This window comes from Rhinolophus ferrumequinum, chromosome 5 (genome assembly GCF_004115265.2).
Source record: "Rhinolophus ferrumequinum isolate MPI-CBG mRhiFer1 chromosome 5, mRhiFer1_v1.p, whole genome shotgun sequence".
Classification (NCBI taxonomy): Eukaryota; Metazoa; Chordata; class Mammalia; order Chiroptera; family Rhinolophidae; genus Rhinolophus; species Rhinolophus ferrumequinum.
This window is the reverse complement of record NC_046288.1, coordinates 40,900,399-40,926,766: the sequence shown is the minus strand read 5'-3', so window position 1 is coordinate 40,926,766 and position 26,368 is coordinate 40,900,399. Positions and strand designations below refer to the sequence as shown.

The following is a 26,368-nucleotide window of genomic DNA, read 5'->3' as shown; positions in this document are numbered from 1 at the left end:
TCAATTTAGAAAGCTATCTCCATGGTCCATGAACATTAGAAGGAATTGACTGGGATGAAATAAAGAAATATTTTGGAGATTAAAACTGGTGGGTCTTAAATACTGCAATGATACTCATTGCTAGTAAGATCCATTTTAAATCTTTCTTAAAGCATATCAATCCATGCTTCTGAGAAGGTGTCTATGTCAAAGCCAAATTGGGTTTACGTTAACTGTGTATGAGTTTGATTTAAATTATGTCACTAGTTTCTGATAAAGTAGCCTGTGATTTCTGTGGACTCTGAAATTAATATTTTCTTACTATGAATAGAGACAATGAAAAATTTGTACTGGTTTCTTCTTTAACTTTCCTTACTGCTTACAAATGAAATTTCATTTTTTCTACTTGCAAAAATCAAAACGAGAAATGTCTCTTCTCAGCTGTATTGTAACTAAAGAACAACCAACTCCCCTTTACCCCACCCCTTCTCAAACCAATCTTCCTCACTGAAGATTAGTATTTTATACTGGACTAACTTTACATGAGAATGGTCTAAAGCTGCACTATTGTAATGTAGTAGCCACTAGCCACATGGAGCTATGTATTAGGTTGGTGCAAAAGTAATTGCGGTTTTTGCAATTTTTTAACCTTTTAAACCGCAATTACTTTTGCACCAACCTAGTAAGTTTAAATATTCATTTCCTCAGTTGCACTAGCCAAATGTAACACTCAATAGTCACATGTGGCTTGTAACTACTGAGTTGGACTTTGTAGATATATAACATACCCTCCATTGAAGAAGTTCTATTGGATAATGCTGGTCTAAAATAGGGATCTTTTTACAATTCAGCCCTGGAAACATAGTAGGCACTTGATTCTTTCTGGCTAAAATGTTCAATCCATCTATAAAAGCGTGCTCTTCAGAGATTCGAAATATATTTGCAACTTAGTAGTATAATAATAAAGTCATTAATACCTGAAGTACATGTGCTATCTGATGAATACCACATAAAATCCCTGCTTATTCATATTTACTTCTGTGAAACAGATAGGAGTGAAACAGAAACTGAGTATTAAAATTATTTAATTTAGTTCTGGGAGTAATCCAGATAACAATCATATCATTTTAATTATTCTATTCAAAGGGAAATCAAGGGAAGATATAAAAACTGAATAGTTCATCTTGACCAGTTTTGGATTTTAGAAAAGAAAGGTAAGTTTTGAAAAAAAATTCATTCCCATAAAATGTCACTAGAAGTACCTTACATGATAAACCCATCCCTTGCTTTCCTGACATGTAGCTATAAAAATGTATGAACTTTTAAATACAATCTTCTCGTATAAACGAAACATTAAGGTGCTTCAATAATGAGAACAGGCTCACATACTTGAGTGTTTACATATTCCAGTTGCACAACAGAGTTTAAGCTGTATTCACAGGGCAATCACAGAAAGCAAAACTCGGCTAGACCAGTGGTCACAGCATTGAAAGAAAGGAAACAATTATTTAATTTTGATGTATAGTAGATTGACTTAAAACTCCCTAAATAAGTCATGTTTAACCAGTCACTTTTGTAGGAGTAATTATATCTGTTCTTCTTCCTTTCCCTTCTAGTATTATGCAGAATGCTGAGGAGTTTTGACTGTTGGAAACAGAATACTATTTATGGTCCCCACCCAGGGTGTGGAGTGCTGTTCATACTATACTCACAGTACTGGTTCCAAGTCAATCTCTCACAATCAGGAATGTGCTGCCAACCCACGGAGCAATGGATACGGGGTGTGTGGTAATTACTTCACAAGAGAGATGGCAACAAATACTCCTATTAGAAAACAGACAATTTCTCAGATGGTAAGATGGAGTACAGAGAGGTAGAAAAGAAAATACTGGGAACAGGAAGAAAAGAAAAGAGCAGAATAGGACAGTCCTGTGCTGAGGTGAAAAAAGTGAAATGAAAAGAATAAAGCTATTTTTCCCTGTATGAAGGCAAAGAAAGGCCTTTCTGTGTGGATTTTGGATGTCTGAAATTTACTTAAAAAACAATAATAAGGGGGCAGCCGGTTAGCTCAGTTGGTTAGAGTGTGGTGCTCTTCTTTTTGGGGGTGAGGGGGTATTAGGGAACAGTGTGCCTCTCCAGGGCCCATCAGCTCCAAATCATTATGCTTCAATCTAGTCGTGGAGGGCGCAGCCCAACCCCAATCCCAGTCACCGTTTTCAATCTTTAGTTGCAGGGGGCACAGCCCACCACCCCATGCGGGAGTCGAACCAGCAACCTTGTTGAGAGCTTGCGCTCTAACTAACTGAGCCATCTGGCTGTCCCTCTGGCAGCTCAACGGCAGCTCGTTCGGCTTCAATCTAGTTGTGGAGGGTACAGCTCACTGGCCCATGTGGGAACTGAACCCGCTACCCTGTTGTTCAGAGCTTACACTCTAACCAACTGAGCCATCCAGACACCCCAGAGTGCAGTGCTCTTAAAAACAGCATTGCCGGTTCGATCCCCACATGGGCCACTGTGAGCTGCACCTCCATAACTAGATTGAAACAACTGCTTGACTTGGAGCTGATGGGTCCTGGAAAAACACACTTAAATAAATTTTAAAGTTTTATAAAACAAAACCAAACAAAAAAAATAACAATAATAAAATACAGAAAACTTAAAAAAATTAAGCAATAATAGAGACATTAAATTTTAAAACTAGTTTTCACAAGAAAAACCTGTTATGTTTCTTCCTGCCCTGTCCCTACTGCTTTATGTACGTAGAGAATTACCGGAAAGGTTAAGAGTTAACATAATAATCATAGTAATAATCTTATATTAATAATTTTTAAACTTCAACTAGTTTCTTTCTTGGGATCTTTTTTGTTCTTAACTTTCCTATTTAGTTCCCAAAGAAACCAGAGCACTCAGTGCCAACCACCGCGTTTTTGATAGTTTACTGCCTTATCTTGTCAGCTACAGGATAACCATCTTACAGATCCTTCCTTAGTAAAGCCCAACAAAACACTATCTACCACAGAGCATGTGACACAGAGCTCCATCTTAACCCCCATCTAGTGTGGTTTACTATAGAAAGAACCCAAAGTGCCTCAGTTTGAGCCTTTCTTTCATAACACTATTTTGTTTTATTGTATTACAAAATTATATAACTTTATTAGATTTGGAAGAGACTCAAGGCGTTTGTTAGGTGGTTAGTTGAATGTCCAACTTCCCAGGCAGTAAAAAAGTTTTCCTGACAATATATCTGAAATATACGTGGTTTCTGCTTGAAATCAGAATAGCAGTGGAAAAAAATCTTATTCTGGGGCTCCAGAGACCTGGATTCTAAATACAACTCTGTTATAAATTATGCATCTCCTTTGGCAAACTAGTTTACTCTGGTCCTCTGAAATTGAGATATTTGGTGTAAATGGTATCCATTTCCCTTCCAGTACCAAACTCCATGATTTTAAGGTCTGGTCTCCCTGTGCTGTTGGCTGGTTGATGTTTTTAGCAGAGGAGATGCTGTGCAGGCAATTTAGATAAAGGCTTCTTTCAAGAGGATGAGGCCTGGGCTAAGGAAAGGGCTATACGAGTACATCTGAGATTGAAGGGCTATACATCTATCTTTCCTATGAGTTCAATGAACCTCCTCGAACACGCGCAAGGACAAATAGAAATTTACCAATTTCTTTTCTTCTGACTGTTACATTAACCCAATCAATACTGGAACACATCTTTTTTAAAAATTAGGAAGTAATATGTGGTGGGAAATCCTTTGGCTGGAATGCTGAAGTTTGTGATGGAAATCTGCAATCTCCCATAATGATGAAAATTCTATCATAACCTAGTTATGTAATATTGGGTATGTCAGTTAATTTTCAGAAGCCCAAGAACATGTGCTCTAAGGCCTCTTTTAATTCTAAAATTGCTGATACCCAGCAACAACTGCCAAATTTAAAGATCACAAAAATTGCACAGAGCATTAGTAATATTTTTAAATGATTTAAAAGAAGACTATTTTAAAAGAAAGAAATGTGTATAAGAAAATGTATACATTAGTAACATCCACTGTTCTGCTTGATTTATCACACTGAAAAGGGATCTGGGGAGCCTACTTTTCACAAGAATTAAATGAGATAAATGGGATTTATAATATTTTCTAGTCTCTTTTCTTCTTTGTATACTAGCTAAAATCTATTAGCAATCTGCACTTTTGTTTGCACAGCTAACATAAATTATCTCACCTTTAGAAAAAGACAGCACAGCATAAAACCAACAAATTACTCAACTAAATAACTAATAAGAATTATTGCTTTTGAATTCCAAACATCAAACATTCCTTTTAAATAATGCTTTTAGTCTAAAGCAAATATAATTTATTACTACTTGCAAGCTACTATATAATAATGGAGTTTATTTAAGGCGGTGTAAGCGTTTTCCATAATAAACCAACATTTCAAGGTATTTATTTAACTTGGTTATAAAATAAACTCTGGGAAAAAAATGAGTAGGTTCTGTGTGGGAGCGAATGCTTTTGAAAACTCTTTAATAGCACAGAAAGATTTCAGAATGGAAATTGTCCTGTGTCAAACAATTCAAAGCACATTTTATTTTTAAAAAGAAATTTTTTTCTCTTCTTGTATCTCTTGTAATGAACTTAAAATTTCTAAATATGGAAACTGTTTCATAACAAGTTACCATTTTTAACAAATGAGGATGTACAAAGATTATATATTATCTTTGCATATATATATACATAACATATATATTATATATACATATATATACATATTATGTGTATATATATATATATATACATATATATATATGTATATATATATATATAATATACAGAGGGTGCCAAGAAAAGTGTACGCATTTTAAGAAAGGAAAACTGTATTAAAATTATAATACTCAATATATACCAATAACAAAAGATGAATACAAGTCATGTTTGACTTTTGCAATTACAAGTGCTCAAAATGGTTACCATCAGTATCTAGACACTTCTGATTACGGCGAACGACTGCTGAGCAACGCTTACCAAAGTGTCCACTTGTATAGGTTGTTTGGGCACCCCAGGTATGTGTGTGTGTGCGTGCGTGTGTATACGCACATGCACGCGCACATGTGGGAGCGATTTAGTCTATTTGAGTTTCCTTAACTCACATGCATACACACATTACCTGAGAAAATAAAAGGCAGACATGCAAATATGCAAACTAGGACATAATTTGGCTTAATATTCACTTTTATAGGAAATCAAAATATTACCTATTAAAACAAAATATATTAAATAGACTATTGTAGCATAATTTAACAGATTAAATGTGTTTTCATTAATGCTTGAGACTATAAAGTGACTGAACTAAGCATATGTAGTAGGGATGACTTTGTGGAAGCAGTGTACTTTGAACGGGGGTTTTAGTGGAAGGGAGAACAGCAATTGCTAGAGAAGAAAGACTAACCTGGGTAAAAGGTTTGGCAGTGGAAATAAGACTTGTGGAATTGTTTAGTAACCCTTCTTTATTTCAAGACACAATTGTAAATATTTTAATTCAATTCTCTCTCAAACACACAAAATTACTAACCTTCTACATTCATGGCTTCTCTCAGAACCTGAAGTTTCTTTTGTCTCTCTCGGATTCGGTCCAAAGCACTTGATATTGCTGAGGAGGTGGGCAATTCTCGCATGTGAAATGTAGGATCCATTTTCTGAGGGCCAAAGATATCCAGGGCTATGCTTCCATCTGAGTATCTTCCTTCCTTTTTCCTAGGAGTCGTTGAAGTCCGCACTGTTACTGCTTCAGGGAGACAGTGTCGGTATCTGCCAGTCTCCCCAGAAGGGAAATCTCTGTCAGCTGTGCAAAGCAAGTCCATGGATGAAGCCCAAATCTTCTTCTTGGGAAGCACATCAATGCCAGGGATAGCTTTTTTTTCTGGGTCAGTAGTTTTGAACTGGTAAGGAGAGCAGGCATTTTCAGAATCTTCATGTCCAGAATTATTATCTGATGAAATGTCCTTGAAATAATCTTCCTCATCTTGTGTGTCTCTGATGGACAGAAATCCCATAGATTTACTAAGCCCTTTGTTAAGAAAGGTCTGATGAGAGAATGGAGACTTGTGTATGTCTAGTACATCAGAAGTAGAGCTTCTTCCTGGAATGATAAGAGTCTATCATGTATGCACATAATTTTTAGAAAATAACTGGAATGTAACCTTACTATTGACAATGAAAGTGGTAGCAATTTTCTAAATTCTGCAAATGGAGGATCAAAGATGGAATGGAATGGTGGTGGTGGTGGTGGTGGTAGTGGTGGAAGTGAAAAGACATACTATGTTTGTATAACTTTTCATAGTCCAATGTTTCTTATCTAATGAAATCAATATTTTCAACTTATTTTTTTGAGTAGTATCATTTTATATTCATCAAAGGTGAATTATTGGATTTAAAAAATTGATAAAAATTCTGATACTATTCAGTTTGGTAAGATATTAATTATCTATGAAATGATTTGGGGTAATAATAGAATGTATAGTTAACTCCTTCAACTTCTAACAGTATAATTCAAACATGTATTACTTCAATATAAAGCACTGGTATTTTCTGGTCAGAGAATTCTTGTATATTCTGGATGGAAAAAAGACTGTTGCATTTGGAATTCATAAGTATCACAGTTTAATTACAATTAGATATATTTTCAGAAAATTTGATTGTGTTTGAAATCCAGATAATTTGATTGTGTTTAAATTATGTAGAAAACTTAATTTTTTTCATGAACTAACATAGTTTTTCCCCTCAAACATTATGTATCAATATTTGTCAGCTGGAATAAAGTGCCAATTCTTATTTATTCTTTAGTCCTTGATGTAGTTAAAAATCAGTAAGCCGTTCTAAGTTTTTTTAAGGCAGCAGTCTGTAAATGCATTGAGACATGGCAAGAACACCCAACCACAAATTAAGTTTTTGAATGCATAGTTCAACAACAAACAAATGATATATATGACTTGGTTATGAAAAAAAAAACACAGAAGAAAGAATACTTTATAGTGTACTAACCCAATAGCCCATAAACACTGAAGATTTTCTATGTGGCCTTCTGTGATTCCTGCATGATTACCTTTTTGCTATGTATACAATATAAAATAACGACTAAAACCTTTCTAGTAATAATAAATTGCTTATTAATTCATCTGAAGAAGTCAATAGCCTCTTTAGGGTAATCGCTTTAAGCTTTAATTCCCTGACCACAAAATTCACCTTAAAAATCTTAGAAAGTGAATTCATTTCAGAATGCCAACAAGTAACTTGCTTACTTGAGGATTAGATTCAAACATTTTGCTTTTCTTGCAAGTCATCCTTCCCTAAACATGGATTCAGTTAAGGGCAAATAAGGATAATAATATTTGGGACATGTCATGTAAAGAATACTGAGAAACATACCACACCACATCCAGACACATAGATTGTCACAGACTCCAGTTTCTAATCTAATTTAAAAATTATGAACAGAAGTCTATGTTGCAATATTTTAGGAATAAATTATATTCTTAAACAAATTACATATTGAAACTCATTAATTTAAAATTTTATTAAAAAATAGAAACAGATATTCTTGAAAAAATGATACAATACATTAGATAAAAAATAAGAATTGAAAGGATTTAAGGATCATACAACCATAGATACACTCAGCAATCTCCTCTTTAACTACTTTGACTATCAGCAAGTAGTCACAACTTGGAGAAAATCAAATAAGTAATTATTTTGGCAACACCATAAATTCATGGTCAACCACTGTGGACACTTAACATCCTGAGTTAACTGTAAATTCACTCAATTTCCACAATGACTGCTGCATTTTTCCTCCTTCAAATTTCTCACCTTCACTCCCTCTTCTCTTTTACCTGACGATCTTGTCTCATATTCCACCAAGAAAATAGAAGCTATCAGAAGAGAGCATTCCATTTGTCCATGACTAATTCTACACATCTACCCAGGTCTGCAAATCTTTTCCCTGTTGTCTCAAAGGATGAAACTTCCTACCAATTGAAGGCCAATTCCCAACACGTGTTCAATTCCTCCCTCCTTTAACATTATCAAAGATTTTACTTTTTTGGTTAACTTCTCCCCTCTCTGCTTACATCTTCATTACGCCCCCTTTCTACTGAGTCATTCTCATTAGTATACAAACTTGCTTTAATATCCTCATAATAAAAATGAAACTAAACAAAGCTTGTCGATATGTTATTCTATGTTACAGTATTTCCCTTTAGTCATTACATTTCCCTATTATTACTGTTGTCTCCAGTTTCTCAGTTTCCATTCATTATTCTACCTACTTTAGTCAACTCCTCCACATGCTGGCAACTCTCCTCATGTATCACTAATGACCTCCATATTGCCAAATGTAATGGGCACTTTTGAATCCGTATCTTACTTACCTCTCAGCAACAACATTTGTTGTTGACAATCCCTTAATGAATCACTTTTCTCTCATTACAAGTCTGGTCTCCTCCTCCTCCTCCTCAGACTCATTCTTACTCTTTGATTTTTTCCTCTTGCTCTACTGGATATGCAAATGTTGGATTTCCTCAGATATCAATTTTTAGGACCCTATCTTTTCACTTTTTGCTTAAAGAATTTCATCTATTAACAAGGCTATGTACTGACAATTCCCACATTTATATTCTCAGCACTGACCTCTTCTGAGAGCTCCCATCTTGTATAATTGGAACCGCTACTAGTATATCTCAGAACACCTCAAATTGAACATGCTTAAAACTAACCTGTTACTTCCCACATCCAGAGATGTCTATTCTACCCTAGTCTTTCCAATTTCAGTAAGTGGCACAATGCTCAAATAACTGCTCAAAACAGAAATATGGGCACCATCCTGAAATCCTTCATCTCCTTATTCCCCATAACAAATAGATTAGAGTGTGCTGGCTATTTAAATCTCAAAGCCCAACTAGAAGTAGACAAAATATGTATAGTATCACATACAGCAATACAGTACGATGGTTGTTTCATGTTGCTAAAGTACTAGGGGGAAAAAATTCACTAACCTGAAAACTTAAGAATGAGAGTTTAAATAAAGAATCTGGCCATACGAATGAGGAGAAACATGGAATTCTAGGCTCATTTATTAGATGCTATGTCTCTAGACCAGTAAAAACCATGTAGTGTTGTAAACCAGTGCCACTTAATAACAGTATTTAAGAATAAATAAAAATGCAATTTCTTCAACTGCTTTCCAGATATTTCTAAACCCAACGCAGGCTATTAAAATTATTTTTATCTGATAGGCAATAAATAGCACTGAAATCATTATTGCCTAAGTACATCTGATGGCTGTGCTCATTATGCATTTTGATCACAGGAAATTAAACTAATGTTGTTTCTGAAAGCAATGCCATTGGAGCTACTCTTAAAAGATTTCAGATGGAAACTTCTTTAATATTTCCCCATCCTGGTATAGTAGCTCCTTCTACAATACTCACAGAGCATGTTGGATCTGTATTGGGACATTTCTTTCACTGTATTAAAATGATCCATTATATTATATATCCATCATCACTCCTACTCATTTCCCCATCCTTGCCCCCAACTGGAACAGTAACACAAGGACCATTTCTTATTTGTTTTTGTATTTCCAGTTCTTGATAAAAGAGATTTCAAAAGAATGGTTGTAGAATGGATTGATTACATAACTTTTTGAAACATTTTAAAGCCAATGTAGGTAGCATAATCCACCAGAAAAATTACTGTCAAAAAACCTGGCTTTAAATTCTAGCTTTACCATTCAATCTACGAGGTTGGACAAGCCACTTAATTTCCATGTTTCCCACTTACTTCATCTACAAAAATGTGGATATAATTTGTTATGCCTTCTTCTTAGACATGAAAGGATAAATGAACTAACCCGTATGAACTATTATGAGCTCTTCTGACCAAGAGCAACATAAAATTCTAAATTTTGCCTCCGTTTTGTTTCTGCTTTATTTTCCTCAGCATATAATTATGCATTGAGGGAGAATTTGAAAGTTCTTTTGAGAGGAAATCATGAAACCAGAAATCAAAAGATTTCCTATAAAAGTTTTAGGTTTACTCTAAAATTTAAAAAATAAAAATCACATTATTCAATAGAATAAGTGGTAATTATAGGTGGATTTTCTATATCTTGAGGAGGCTCTGAGTTCAGAGAGAATTTACAAACAACATTAAATTACATACAGTTATCCAAATTTAAAATGAAACCGTAAACATTTTCCTTTTGGATAGTGCAGTTTGCTAAAAACTAAATGGGGAATAATAAACTTTTAAGAGCTATGAATAAAAGAGTTTAAGAACATAAAAAGTCTGCATAATATAACATGTTCCATTTATTTTAGTTAAGTTGAAAAAAATTCTTCCTTGTAAATTACATTGTATTTTAACTATTAATATTTTTGTTATAAATGACTAACATTATCCTCAATTGGATATCGTCACGTACTTTTCCCCTCACACACAGACTCAAAAAATTCACAGCATCTCTTAGAAGCTAACTGCAGCATGACATTTCAGTATTAAAAGAGGCTCCTCGATTCCCCATCTGTTCTCACAAACGTGTTCAAGTACAATAAAAAAAGAAACATGATATTATCAATACGCCCAAGTTCTGAAGCTCTATCATGCTGATCTGATCACGGTGTAGGTTTCCACCTTGAGCTTGGCAGGAAATGTTTGCTTTCTTTCTGCTTAGTGAAGCCTTTTTATCAGCATTGGCTGTATTAAATAACAAAGTGGGGGCAGACAGCCCACGAGTTGGGGCCTTAGCTTCTGTGACAGATTTCAGAGATAAGATGTAAGGGGGGACCTTTTAAGGTCATTTACTCATAGATGAAAAATTTTGTTAAGTTTTAGTTGAACAATCAAATCATGTAGTTACAAGGCATTATTCCTAAAATTGTTTACTTCTTTTAATCTAAATCTGTATCTCACTGCTCATCTTGACATTTTCTTTATGGAAAACTGGGATCAGGAGCCTAATAAACTGAAGCTATTACCACATAAAGGTGTTAGGTTGGTTTACATCAAAAAGAATGCTTTACTACTAAAGTAGTTTGACAAAATTGCTTTGCTGCAAGTGACCTTGGATAGCTGAGAACTGGCACTGCCCAAAAGTAACCCCAGTGTCCTAGAAGAATATTTCTTCAAGAGGTAATTTTATTTTTAATCTTAAAAACTTTTATATTACTATATGCCACTGACTATTAGCTGCTAACTGCTTCTGTCTGGTAATGGCTATAATTAGTATATTATTTTGATTCTGTTTTTGAGATGTGGTTTTATAAATTTGTTAATGGTAAATTAAGAAAGCCCTGGAACTCTATGGCTGAAACAGACTGACAGTCCTCTTCCATTACACTTGATCTAAAAAAAAACCTTAAAAAAAACCACACAACCCTATTGTTTAAGCATAAGGACCTCTAATTCTACCCAAAATATAAACATAAATAAAATTTGGTTTACCCTGAGTAACAAACTAATTCCTTACAAATTCTCATGAGTTTAGATATAGGAGAGATTTTATTCTCCAATAGAGATAGGACTAACAGAGAATAAAATCAGTGACAGTCTATTTAAAGATTTCTGTTAATTTTTTAAAGTCACTACTGCTAATCCTAGATTATTTGTATTTGGACAGTATATAAGAACTATTAGAAAATAATACTAACTTTTTCTCAATATTATAAAAACAAAGTCACAAATCAAAGACATTAATAATTTGGTTTAAAACTTCTGATATATTTGTTGTTAGAATAAGAAAATAGTTTATAAATTTGAGTCAAGATGGTTAACTACAGTTTTTCTTTTTACTTTGCATAGAACTTAATGTTTAAAATAAGTTACCTAAAATAATAAATCATAGTCATGTATTTCTTTATGGAACCATTAAAAATTGTGTTACAAATGTATTATTATATCTAATACTTTTATAAAACTTTCTCATACCTATTCAACCAACAAATATTCATTAAACACCTAAAAAAAACCTAATGTACTCAATACATGAGGTTTTCCCTATGCCTACCATGTACATGTATAGTATGCTTAATTTTTACATATGACTTTTACTAAAAAAGTCTATATGTAAATGACAATAACTTGCTATTTAAGCTATGTTACAGAGTAGGTATAGATTCATTTCAATCTCTAATTACTACCTTAAACATATTATGTAATATTTAACGTCTGTAACAATAAGACTGAATCATTGAAAATAATATAATCTAAACTACGTTAACACTTGATAGTCTTTAAAATTTGTTAAATTAAATATGGCAGAGTGATCTTTTCTATAGATTTATAATTGATAGGGATAAAATTAGGTTCTCATATATATAGGAACATTTTATATTCTTAAAAAGAAACAAACTATCTTTAAAATTTAATAATTAATAATATCACATTATATTTACAAAGTCAACAAATAAACAAGCAAACAAACTTCAATTTCATAACATGGCCACTTAATTATAGATGATACAGGGGAGTTTGAAAAAAAGACTAAAGAAAGAACAGAAAAGAGAAGCAAGGAAGCAAGGAGGAAGGAAGAGAGGGAGGGAGAGGACAGAGAGAGGGAGAAAGAGAAAGGGAGGGAGGGAGGGTGGAAGGGAGAGAGAGGGACAAACTGGAAAGATGATAAATAAAAGAAATAGAAAATCGTTTCTTTTAAATCTAATGTTTCAGTTATTAAAGTATTCATTATGTCCCTTGAAAAACTCTTTCAGCTTGCTATTGACATTCACCCCTAAATTTCTGCTCAGTTCTAAAACAAGAGACTGGCTGAAAATTTGATGAATTAACAAAGTGCTGCTATTCTAAGCACCAAGGTTCACACTATATCATATTTCAAATCCTACTATAGTTTTAAAATAAAGGGAAACAGATTTTTACCTACAAAAAGGTGTCTATATGTGGGAACATAAGTACATTAAGGAAACACAAAAAAGGGTTAAAAATAGTTTAAAAATTGCCCTGAAAGAATTGTAAAAACAAAGTTAAACAAAGTCTGCTTTCTGTTTTTGTTTGTTTTGACTTCCACATAAACTAATAATATACGTATTAGAAAAGGAACCTTATGTAACCAGAAATAAACTGATTATATTGATGATATGAATGCTACGATATGTTTTCGGATAAATAGTCCTTATTCACAATAAGTAAAATGGAAGTACCAAAACAGACATTTAACTAACTGCATCACTACAGAATCATTCCATTGGAAACGATTTTATTAGAAGCTATTCTTTGACTTCTCAATATCAACAGTACGCTTGCTTAGGGCACACTCTTCCCTCTCAGATATAAAAGTTCTGAATTCTACAAAACATTTGGTCCAGATAATCAAGAATCTATATTTATTTTCACAATGAGAATTTCTCATAGATTTCAAATAAGATAACTGTGCTCTGATTATCTGATTAAATTGAAAAGTTAGGCATCTTAGCTTTATAATCTGACTATATTGATTAGAATATGCTTTATTAGAATATATTTAAGCCATCTTTACATTTACTTCTCCCCAATCACAATAAGACAATTAAGTGTTTCACTCACAAAATATGTTTAATGTTTAGATTATCATAATTATCAATATTGCTTGATGAGAGGAAAAGAGAACAAAGATAATCAAAAAAACAAAAGTTCATTTATAAATAAGCCAGCCTAAAACTTAACTTTGATTTCACATGTTTGGAATTTCTATTCATTTCCTTAAAAAAAATCAACTTAATGATTATATAGAACCCATAATTACCTAATGTTATTGGCAAATAGTAAAATCATTCTTTATCAGTTTTTATTTACTAAGCATCATATATCCTAAGACAGTATTTACAACTGCAAGTCATGAAATCAGTTGGTCATGAAATCAATTTAGTGGGTTGAGACTAACATTAAAAAAAGAAATAGAATAGAAAAAAAGTGGAGTAAGAATAATGTTGCTTTCTGAAACTTTTGTTTCAGTAGCATTTATGTTCATAAATGTGTTATGTGTTCAAGTGTGTTTCACTTTGCTTTAAAATGTATTTTTGATATAAAATACCACAATAAAGTAAATAATTGATATTATTGCTATAATAACAATATTAGAAAGGAAATGATTTATTGTGGGAGTCTTGATTATATCAATGACATTTCTGCATAACTTTAATGGATTGACACATTAATACAGCTAGTGTTCCTGTCTGCTCCCTGCCTCTACTTTGCATAATTAGTTTTTAATTATGGTCACAATCTTGGATCACAAGATTTCAAGCCAGGTAAGTCAAGGAAACAATGAAATAAGCTTAAAGCCTAAAAATTTCCTATTAATATACTCTTACCTGTTGGTAATCCTTTTCCTCTCAATCGGTCTCGAATAGCCTGGCTTCGATCAGGCTTTTGTTCACTGTTACGGGAAAGTTGATCCGTCTGTACACAGGTAATCAAAAATCAAATTTGACAAAAGAATCTCCTTTGTTTTCATGGTAATTGGCTACAGAATGACACTAGTTAGACAATTTTTGGAGGGTGTAGCATTAGGTAAAGACACTCCACATTTGTTATTAAATTCTATTCCTTGGATAAGATTTACATAGCTCAGTTCTGGCCAATTTATCTTCAAGAAATAAAAGGCAAGACACAGTTATCAAAGAGTAATCTGCTAACTACGGAATTAAGTTAGCCAAATTAAAGTACGTATAACAAGTTCAATTTGAAAACACTTACTTGAAGTGTTCTTTTTTTCTGAATTGTTAACTACTTTCATCTCTCAAGTTAGATTATAATTTTAAAAGCATATTAATTCTGGTATAATAAAACTTTCACCTAATTGTAACTATGCATTGAGGGTACTGATTTAAATTATTTTCAAAAATAATTTTCTAGATTTTTCCCTGCCAGTAATGGCATTTGAGAAATGGTTTAAACTAAATGGACATATGGAGGCATGACAATTAAATTTAAATAAATACTCTTTTCTGTCCCCTTTATAATAAAATGTTTTAGAAGTCTTTAATAACTTTTACCGAGGGTACCTGTTTAAAATAAAGCATGTCAAATTGGATCAAAGTCCATATTATAAAGGGTGAAAAGTTAGAATACTGGGTTTATTCGGATAATTATTAAGAGTGGAAATTTCAAGAAATAAGTGGAAGGAGAGAAAATGGTGAAGAGAAAATTACTTAAATCTGGCACCAAGAGCACATATACACATCAGTTTCCTCTTTCTCTCTCTCTCTCTAATATTCCTCCTTTGGTGAAAGCTGAGTATGGATTAAAAATTTGTTTAAGGTGGGGCCGGCCCAGTGGCTCAGGTGGTTGGAGCCCCATGCTCCTAACTCCGAAGGCTGCTGATTCCATTCCCCGCATGGGCCAGTGGGCTCTCAACCACAGGGTTGCCGGTTCAACGGTTCAACTCCTCGAGTCCCACAAGGGATGGTGGGCAGCGCCCCCTGCAACTAAGATTGAACACGGCACCTTGGGCTGAGCTGCCGCTGAGCTCCGGATGGCTCAGTTGGTTGGAGTGCGTCCTCTCAACCACAAGGTTGCCAGTTCGACTCCCGCAAAGGATCACCATCCTGTGCCCCCTGCAACTAGCAACGGCAACTGGACCTGGAGCTGAGCTGCGTCCTCCACAACTAAGACTGAAAGGACAACTTGACTTGGAAAAAAGGCCTGGAAGTACACACTGTCCCCCAATAGAGTCCTGTTCCCCTTCCCCAATAAAATCTTTAAAAAAAAAAAATTGTTTAAGGTGGTATATTCAAGGCATTATATTTTCTAGCTATAAGACTGAAATGGAAATATTTCTGAAATGATGTTATCATCTAAATTACATAAATGATATAACTCCAGATTGCACTATACTATCAGTAACTGAAGAGATAAAGAACATCCGACATCTTTGGCAATCTCTGCATTGACACTACTGTTAATAACAGCTGTCATCATTGAGCAATTACTACAAGGCAGGGACTATCTTAAATGCTTTACATACTTTGTTAGTTAGTCCTCAAAACCACCTCATTTGGAAGAGGTTTTTTGAGGATTGTTATCCTCTTATTACAAATAAAGGGAGAAATAGCAGGGAAACTTCTAAGAACCTTGAAGCAGCTTATCACCATTGAAGCAATATGGGTGGATGATGATACGTACTACTTTTCCTATTTTACAGGTAAGCAAAATTGAGGTAAAAACTGTTATAACATTAAACCAGTGGAAGAACCAGGACAAGTAAGCCAGCCTGCTGACTTTTACTATATGATAATTAATTTTAGGAAAGTAAGAATTATGGTCACTTACAATGAATTTCACACTGGGTGAAAGACGAACTCGTTCTACCAGCTACTGGAGGTAACGACAGCTGCAGAGGAATATAACTGCTACTTGGGGGTCAGACAGATCCAGGTTCCAACTGTGTCTCTGTCATTTACCAGGCGTGTGGCAATGGGCAAGTTATTTAATCTTTCTGAGCCTTAGCTTCCTTCATTACTAAAATGAGGATCAAATTAAAATTATCGCTTGTAACCTGGGGTTGTTATGAACACATGTGAAAAAGCACATAAGCCTGGCACAAAGTAAACAGCCGAAAAACGGTAGCTGTCAGAGTTACCTCTGTCCAGTGATGTCCAGGAAACTAGCAAGAGTGATGGAAAGATGAAGGGGAACATTATTATGTCTACCTTAGTACAAATCTGTCTCTGGAAAGGCAGGCTGTCTATATACTGATTGCAGTTGACCCTTCTATTCTCGCTCGCTAAACAACCCCACAACACATCTCATACCAGACTTATTGTTCCTTAAACACACCTGCTCTTTCCCGTTTCACAGCATTTATTCAAGTTCACTTCCTTCTGCCTCTTTCTGTCTAGTTCTTAGGATCTAGTTCAAAGTGCTATTTTTCTTTTCAAAGATTAATATCTTTTTATTAAAATTTGTTTTCCAATTACAGTTGATATTCAGTATTATATTAGTTTCAGGTGTACAGCATAGTGGTTAGACATTTCTATAACTTACAAAGTGATCCCCCTAATAAGTCTTGTGCCCACCTGGCACCGTACAGTGATTGACAATATTCCTTATGCTGCACTTCACATGGCAGACATGGGAGGGAAAAGGAGAATGAGACTGCACACTTGGGCACGCTCTCTAGTGTCTCTTCTTATAAGGGCACTAATTCCCACCAGAAGGGCTTCATCCTCATGATCTCATCCAACCCTAGTCATCTCCCAAAGGCTGTCTCCAAATATCGTTAGAGCTTGGGATCACATTGGGAGTTAGAGCTTCGACATGAATTTTGGGAGGACACAAACATTCAAGTTATTAACAGGAAAAGTCAGGGAAGAGAGAAAATGGGGCAGTAGAATCATCAGATTTTTACTTTAAAGGGTCATTCTGGCTGTGGTGTGGGGAATAGATGGGGAGCGGAGGGGTAGACTTGGGGAGCCAGTTAGGCCACACCTGGTGGAGTCCAAAGGATGGCTGTTGAGAACAGAGGGGGAGGTGGTTTAGTCAATTAGCCTTGGCCTAATCAATGTCTCTTTCTCTTCTTCCTACCCACTCACAATGTCCTAGTCTGTAAAATGTATTTCCTTTTCATATTTTAATACTGCCTCCTAACTTTCTTATGTACATGAAGGAAACTAACGTTCTTTTCCTTATAAGTTCTAGGATTCCATTTCTGGTAGGTTAGATAAAAGTTATCCACCACTCACAAATATCAAATACTCTGATCTATAAAGGAAGTGGTAAATACTAAAAACATTAACAGAGCCAGGAAATTAGTGAGATTTTTGTGCTAGAGAGTCTAAAATGCTTATAATATGGAGTATTTTTTTTTCAATTACAGTTGACATTCACTATTGTTTTATATTACTTTGAGGTGTATAGCATAGTAATTAAACATCTATAATTTGCAAAATGAGCTATTTTTCAATGTGGTCATAACTGTATCCTTTCCCCTAAACTCTCATAGCTTTGAAAATTTCACTAAGTTATTTTTCATATCTTTATATTTTATAATTAAGCAAAGGGTTGTAGAACTTCAAATAAGAGCTCTTAGAAGGTAGAGCATATTTTATTCAAATTTTTATCTCCTACAGTGTCTAGCACAGGTTTCACATGTTGATGAGCAATGTATAGCTACTGTAATAAACTGAAGTAAATACTAAAAGGGGTAGAGATCTTTTATCTAATATTTATAATTATTGGATGAATAATAGAATTTCACGGTGAAATATTTCTTCATGGAAAGACGGAAGAGAAAATATTTCCAGCAATTTTACTACCCAAGTAAAATTAGCAAACAGGACAAAAGTCTTAGAGGGGGTGTGGTATGATAGAAAGATCCCTGGATTAATAGAAAACATAAATCTCATAAGCTGCCTGAGTCTCAGGTTTCTTATTTATAAAGTGAAGGCATTAGTATAGATCAACATTTTCCAAAGGGAATTTTATATAACATTAGTATTATGAGAAGATCTGTGAAAAAAGACCCAAATAAGTTTGGGAAATATTTCACCTATTTCATGCCTCTCTCTCTCTCGAAGGTTATAGTAATATATATAGTCTAGTGTAATAAGGCTCTGAGAAGTTCTGCATCAAAAATATACTTAATTTCCCTTAAATAGTTTTTCCTCAAGCTTATTTAATCATAGAGGGATTTTTTTTTCAAAAATATAAATGTATTTGAATATATGTAGGAAAGTTTGGTTTGGATAGAGGGCTTTCATAGATTTTTAGTGGCTTTACAATTTTCCAAAAAAAAAAAAAGTCACATGCAGGAATATAAACAAATAAACCAAATAAGAGCAGAGCAGCTCTAGTTAGGAGCGGGAATAAGCAGCCAAGAACCCCATTCACTCAGCCTCTACTACCTGCATTCCACTCACTACAAAATTGCAAAGGCTCCATGGGGTACAGTTGATAAACCATTTGCATAGAAGAATCTCTGAGCCTGTTTCTTATCAACTGACAAAGTGTATGGAATTTGGACACACCCCTGCCAGCCATATGGCATCCTGGTTAAGAAGGCAGAACTCAACCCCTAGGAATGAAGAAGCCAGCAAGAACATTGTGTGACACGGGAAAATTTGTAGCCCACACAAAGGAGAGGGACCACTATTAAGGGAACATAACCGTAAAGGGTAAGAACAAAGTTTAGGTAGGTCTAGATCAGATATCCAACCTCAAAGTGTATCCAAAGTTGGGCAAATAGGACAGAATATAGGTTAAGAAATGCAGAGGTGGGGCTATTAGATACAGAGTTTGCCATTCTTGGGATTCTTCATATCCAAGACAAGAGAGAAAGTGGAAGAGTTCAGGTTTGAGGCAATATGGTAGTGATACATACATACAAGGACCCCCCCGCCCCATATACACCAGGTGCCAGTGTCCACAGAGGGTGGGAAAGGTTTGGGGAACACCTAAGGGGCTCAGACAAATAAGAGGCCAAGAAAGAAATATAAAGCAACAGCAAGTGCATTTAATAATTCTTAAAATCCCTTTTGCATTGTCAATGCATTTTTCACAATCAATAGAACCATTAGGCGAGAGCAGATATTTTCACTTCTAATATTCTGTGATTCTATGACACTTGCTGGAATAAAGGTCTGAAAAAAGACTAAGTCTTATAAAATCTGGGAGACTAAGTTATTGCATTGGGCTTGTAAATTTTAAATATTTTTTCAAATAAACAATTAGCATTAGAACAAGAAATTCAATCTCCTGTTCCCAGTTTTCACTGAGAACATGCTACCTGTATATTTTCTTTAAAGGAAATTTTGCTATATGCTACTAAATTGAAAAATATGACTGTATGTACCAATTGGAACTGTAGCTTACCCCAGAAAGATTTCCCAGAACCAGTTTTACCAACTGTTTCACGTAGGAAAACGAAGGTGCACAATTGCTGTTCCTGATGTGGGCACTGCAAGCATCCAAGACAGTCCGAACAGAAACCCGAGCGTAAATAACATCCTCACACATTCCGAGCAGTATGCTGTTGAGATGATCTCCAAGCTTGATAGGCTGAGTATAAGTAAAGGAGAAGCCATGTTGATAAGTGTGGGTATATTTTAACATGAGGCAAGTCATTCTGCAAGTCACGGGAACCACACCAAACACACTTCAAATACTTGAAGGAAATGAATTCCTTCTCTAGTAGTATATAAATATTTTACTGCATTTTGCCTTTTTATAGTGTGTGTGTGTGTGTGTGTGTGTGTGTGTGTGTATATATATATATATATGCAGAAGATGGTTAATATACATCTCCCTAGATAAGGAATATTATAGAAAAACTCTGGGTTTTTCTGTATGATAATGAAATGGAATTCATTGCTTATTCTAATGTTTTGATAAGCAGTTTCTATATATATATACACACATACACACTATTTGGGGAGAATAAACAATTTCCAGACATAGTGAGAGCTGGTATTCCGTCCAGTTTTCGCCTCAAAAAAGGTTATCACTTTCAGTACAAGAATGAATCACCAAAGGCATTTACAATCCCTTTTTATCAGTCATTAAATTAGAAGAAATAAGTACATTCCCATTTCTCTTGCTATAATTTTGTAAGAGGCTGCTACATCTCACAGACTAAATTGGTGAAACCTGGGTAGTGACTGTTATAATTCTAAGAAAAAAATTTCGTTAGTACTCTGGTATTTCACTCTGAGAGTGAATTAATGTGAACAAATGGCACAGAAATGCCGGTATGTGGAAGAGGTTTTTAAAAAGTGTAAAGTTGTACAAATGTGACAACTGGACTTACTTGGGTCTGAGGTAATTCATGATCAGCTCCCCAGTACAATGTCATTCCAAGAGAATAAATATGGATCTAGAGAGAGAATTTTTTAAAAAGTCATTTGATGGTAAAACAAAATAAAACAATTTTGCAAATACTATTTAGTCATGGTCTTTGGTTCTAAAAAAGTATTAACACGATTTGCAAAAATCATTATTTCGTATTTTTCGTAAAAGTGAGAACGTAAAAGAGAAAATAAGGCTAGAAATTATTGGAACAGATCTTTTTTTCCTCCAATTCCCCAGCCCACTCTCTATGAGCAACTATTTTTATTAGTTCTTATTTAAAATTTCTTTATGCAAGCTCAAGCAAATATGAATATATATCCTTTTCATCTTTTACAAAATGTTAGAAACTTTAAAACTTACTTGCATTTTTAATTTAACAAGAGATATTTCCATACCAATGCTTAGAGATCTTATCCTTTTTTAGTAGTGCATAGAACTCCATTTTCTGGCTGTAGCAGTTTATTTAGCCAATCTGTTATTAATGGGCAAGTAGGATTTTCCCAAACTTTTGCTATTACAAATAATGTTTCAGCAAACAGTCTTGTGATACGTCATTTTGTACATACAGGTATTTCTCTTGAATCGATTCTCTGAGATAATGGATAAAAGGTAAATCATCTGTAGTCTTGATACATATTGTCAGATTCCCCTACATAGAAGTTGTATCATTTTGAGTTTCTACCAGCAACATAAATGTTTTTTACACACATTGTCCATAGAATGTGTTACAAACATCTGACAATCTGGAAAGGGAGAAATAAATCTCATTGCAGTTTTGAGTAGCATCTTTTTTTTTTTTACTATGAATGCCTGGGGTGGTAGATGGAGAATGAAGATGGGTCAAAAAAGACTTTTTTGTGTTGTTTGCTGCTTAAAGACTGTAAAAATAACAGCATATTTTTATGCTAGTAGAACTAACCCAACAGGGAAAACTAGAGCTGCAGGAGAGAGTGGAGATTGTTGGGAGAACACTGTTGGTAGGTAGGGGAAAGTAGATGCTGATGTAGAAATGGAGGATTGAGCTTTACAGGAGCACAGACAGTTCATCTGTAGGAAGCAGGAAGAGAAGATGGGGATTTATCACGGGTAATCTGGTACCGTGACCCGGGGAAAAAAATCTCACCTGATTGCTTCTACTTTTTTCCCTGTGAAACAGGAAGCAAGATTATCAGCTAAAAATGAGGACAGTGAATCTTTTAAGAAATCATTTTCCATTTCCCCCCCTGTTATTAAGAGATTCAGGGTTTATATAATACGGTCTGGTACCAAGTCATAGAGAAACGTTGTTTTACAGAATACCAAGAAAAGTGTTTCCTTTGTCATTTATTCCAAAACAACCTACAGAGTAAAAGTGGGTAATATTTCCACATATGTTACTCATAAGCTAAGAGTTTCTACTCTTGGTGCAGCCTGAAAAGACACAGGCATATAGAAGAACAATGACAGCAGACTGTAATTAACTTAATACAGTAACACTGACAGCACTGGTTGATAAATGGCAACTGATGGGTCATAGTCTACATATACAGACATTGTGTAGAAAGTAGGAAGATCACGTAAGGAAGGATTATTCAACAACAGGCAAGTATTTTTCCTTTGCTTTTTATTTAATAAAAAACGAAGACTAAAATGGCTCACATAGTCCAACTAACAAATAAATACATTTATTAAAGATATCAGCAATCCCAGAGCCTAAAGGAATTCAAGCAGCAGAAGTTAAAAAATTGTTTTTGGTTTGTCCCTCACTTCTATTGCTTATATATTTAGCTTCCCAGGGAATTTGTAGTTTTGTGATCTTTGATTATGCCCTATTTGTATCACAGCTCTCTGTACCTATCTGTTCCTGATGGACAGAGGTGATCCCTTAGTACAGTAATATAGCAGGCCTGGATGGCTTCTTATAGAGGTGAGTGCTGTTTTGTTTTTTAGACCCCACATATAAGTGAGATCATATGGTTTTTGTCTTTCTCTGTCTGACTTATTTCACTTAGCATAACACCTTCAAGGTCCATTCATGTTGCCACAAATAGCAAGATTTCATTCTTTTTCATGGCTAAATAATATTAATATTCCATTATACATACACCACATTTTCTTTATGTATTAATTCATCAATGGATATCTATGTTGTTTCCATATCTTGACTAAATATTCTAGTGGTGTGTGTGTGTGTGTGTGTGTGTGCACGTGTGTATTTTTTTTCTTTATCCAGTCATCCATTGGACAGTTAGATTGTTTCCAAAAAAGCCATTTGATTTCCTTTTTATTGTGGTAAAAAACATGACATTCAATTTACCCTCTTAACGATTTTTAAGTGTACGGTTCAGTAGTGTTGAGCATATTCACATTGCTGTGTACCAGATCTCTAGAACTTTGTCATCTTGAAGAACTGAAACTCTATACCTATTAAACACTAATTCCTCCTTCCCCCTGTCACCAGCTTTGGGTAATACCTTCATAATTTTCTGTTTCTATGATTTGACTACTTTAGATACTTCTTATGAGTATAACCATGCAGTACCCTTTGCGATTGGCTTATCTGCTTAGCACAGGGGTATCCAAACTTTTTTCTACGGTTTTCACCAAGGGCCACATGTGGTAAAATACACAAACAGCCGGGCCACTATTGCCTCACCTGGTTTATGTAAGTAAACTAAATATATTTTTGGAATTTGCTGCGGGCCAATTAACAATGGATCGTGGGCCGCAGTTGGCCCGGGCCGCAGTTTGGACACCCCTGGCTTCGCATAATGTCCTTAAGAGTCATCCAGGTTGTAGCATGTGACAAGATTTCCTTCTTTTTTAAAGTCTGTATAACATTCCATTGTATGCATACACCATATTCTCTTTTCCATTCAACCACTGATGGGCATTTGGGTTGCTTCCACATCTTGGCTATTGAGAATTATGGTGCCATGCTCTCTTTGAGATACTTGTATGCAAATATCTCTTTTGAGATCCTGCTTTGAATTCTTTGGATACACACCCAAAAGTGAGACTGCTGAGTCACACAGTGATTCTATCTTTGACTTTTTGAGGAACCTCTACACTGTTTTCCATAATGGCTGCAGCACTGTACATTTTTGCCAACAGTGTACAAAGGTTCCAATTCCTCTGCAGTTGTGTCAATATTTATTATTTTCTGTTCTTCTGAGAGTGGCCATCTTAATAGGTGTGAGGTGACATCTCCACGACCCCAGCATTTAAACTTCTCCATTTGATTACGTAACTACATGTTGGACTCAAGCACTGGATAGTCCTGGAGTCTCTTCTTCAGTGACTCACAGAGCCAGCATATAACAACCATACTTGTCAAATTTACTGATGAATGAATGAACGAATGGGAAGGAGGGGAGAAAAGATGGACCAACAAGATTTAACAGAGAGTAAGGATGGTACAGTGTGCTTAACGGCATTTGGTCTTTTTCTGACAAGCTCAGTGGACGCCTCTGCTAAGGTTGGAGAAGTAGATGTACTAGTATGTGCTTCTAAAGACGACCCTCGATTTTCATGAAGCATAGACATGGTAGGAGCCATTATTCTTGACATTTAGACTGTGAGTTAGTGGCAATGGACACTTTAATCAATATTCCTTTAGTTTATCAGGAATATAGTATAAACTCCTGGTGCAAATCCATATTCTTATTTTTTGTTTTAAAGATTTTATTGGGGAAGGGGAACAGGACTTTATTGGGGAACAGTGTGTACTTCCAGGACTTTTTTCCAAGTCAAGTTGTTGTCCTTTCACTCTTAGTTGTGGACGGTGCTGTTCAGCTTCATGTTGTTGTCCTTTCAGTCTTAGTTGTGGAGTCCACAGCTCAGCTTCACGTCCAGTTGCCGTTGCTAGTTGCAGGGGGCGCAGCCCACCATCCCCTGTGGGAGTCAAACCGGCAACCTTGTGGTTGTGAGGATGCGCTCCAACCAACTGAGCCAACCGGGAGCTCAGCGGCAGCTCAGCTCAAGGTGCCATGTTCAATCTTAGTTGCAGGGGGCCTGCCCACCATCCCTTGCAGGACTGGAGGAATTGAACTGGCAACCCTGTGGTTGAGAGCCCACTGGCCCATGTGGGAATCGAACCGGCAGCCTTCGTAGTTAGGAGCATGGAGCTCCAACCACCTGAGCCACCGGGCTGGCCCCATACCAATATTCTTGAAGAGAAATCACAAGAATTTGATTCAGGTTCCAATCCCATCAGTGACTTCAAAACAATTGCCAACTAAGCACACCATGTGACAAGCAAGGAGAAAGTAGATGATTACCCAGTAAAAGGAAAAAGCCAGAGGATTAAAAAGCTTAGTGTGACCTGCATTAACTTGTCTAATTATTTAAAAAGGCATGTTATCTTGAAAAGTAAAAATTATAAGGCAGGTAAATGAAAGCGCTTATTTATATAGCGAGTAGAAGGTCCATTTTTCCATGCAATGATATGTATACAGTTTATAAAACAAGTTTCATTGACTGAAGGGAACAATTTCATGGTCAAGATCTTACTAAGCACTCGACTATTATTTGTTTGTTTATTATTTACAATACTGGGCTAGGTAGGCATTGAGGTTTTTTTTAAAGTTGTATATACCATCAATAGCAACCATTTACTGGGTGCTGGTTAATGGCATATCCTTAACTCACGAAAGTCATGAGATGCAGTTACTCTTCTCTTTTTCAAAATATCCATGCCACATTCAAATCAGAATATTAGAATATATGGCTATTCCTTTGACCCTTGCTTTATGTTTACATTGCAAACAGTAATGGGATTAAAAAACTTGCCTTTCGTATTCTTTGTATTTAGAATTTCACTGGACTTTTAGGGTAAGCTAGGAGTCCCCATTATTCTCAAATAAATCAACCTGAGAACAGTAGTGGCAACAATCCACAACCATCCCATCCACAGTAATAGAGAGACTTCAATCACTTTCCCAAACATGTGACATAACAGTTGTTCTTAAACACAGGGTTTACTTGTTTGGGCATGTTGACACCTCAGGGCAAACTGGGAAAACCTGTAGCAAATCAGAAAAGCACTTGTGCACCTGAGATTTCTACTAAGTGGTTTTTTCGTTTTTGTTATGGATTTTAAATGTCTTGTAGAAAGAATTCATAAACTCCTGTGCAAATTTTTTCATAATTAGAGAAAACTCTCCTATAATTCAGTAGAACTTTTTTAAACTAAAACATTCATGGCTTTAGTCTATTGCAGTACTTCTTAATTTTTCTGAAGTCACCAGACCCACTTGAGATGGATAAAGTTATAGACACCCTGCCCCAAAAGTCCTCAGACACACAAAACGTAGTACGCCATTTCATCGGTTTGTCGATACCCAAAGAAGCTCAATTAAGATCCAGAATTCTCAAGGGTTACATAATTTGCACATACAACATACTTATTTCCAATGTTTTAATTAATTACCCTCTATCTTTTAAAAGTTCATTATTAAATGAATAATGCACAGTGTACAGAATAAAGGCATATTGTTTAAACAATAAAAATGAATAACTATGTATAAACTATCCAGCTTAATAAAACACTACCAGTACCTTTGAATATCTTCATGA

At 35.1% G+C, this 26,368-nt stretch overlaps 1 protein-coding gene across 9 annotated transcripts in view; it reads right to left on the bottom strand.

Moving 5' to 3' along the window:
• The window catches only part of PTPN13 (protein tyrosine phosphatase non-receptor type 13), a 177,248-nt gene that overhangs the window by 89,285 nt on the left and 61,595 nt on the right, over positions 1–26,368 (bottom strand). For 8 of the 9 annotated variants that reach the window (XM_033106401.1, XM_033106394.1, XM_033106393.1 and 5 more), the window contains exons 4-7: positions 20,772–20,837; positions 19,838–20,023; positions 14,338–14,425; positions 5,553–6,119 (exon numbers count right to left, since the gene is read on the bottom strand). In XM_033106401.1, coding sequence (XP_032962292.1) covers positions 5,553–6,119; positions 14,338–14,425; positions 19,838–20,023; positions 20,772–20,837 — 907 coding nt within the window. The remainder of the gene's footprint in view (positions 1–5,552; positions 6,120–14,337; positions 14,426–19,837; positions 20,024–20,771; positions 20,838–26,368) is intronic. The other variant, XM_033106398.1, reaches the window with a different exon arrangement.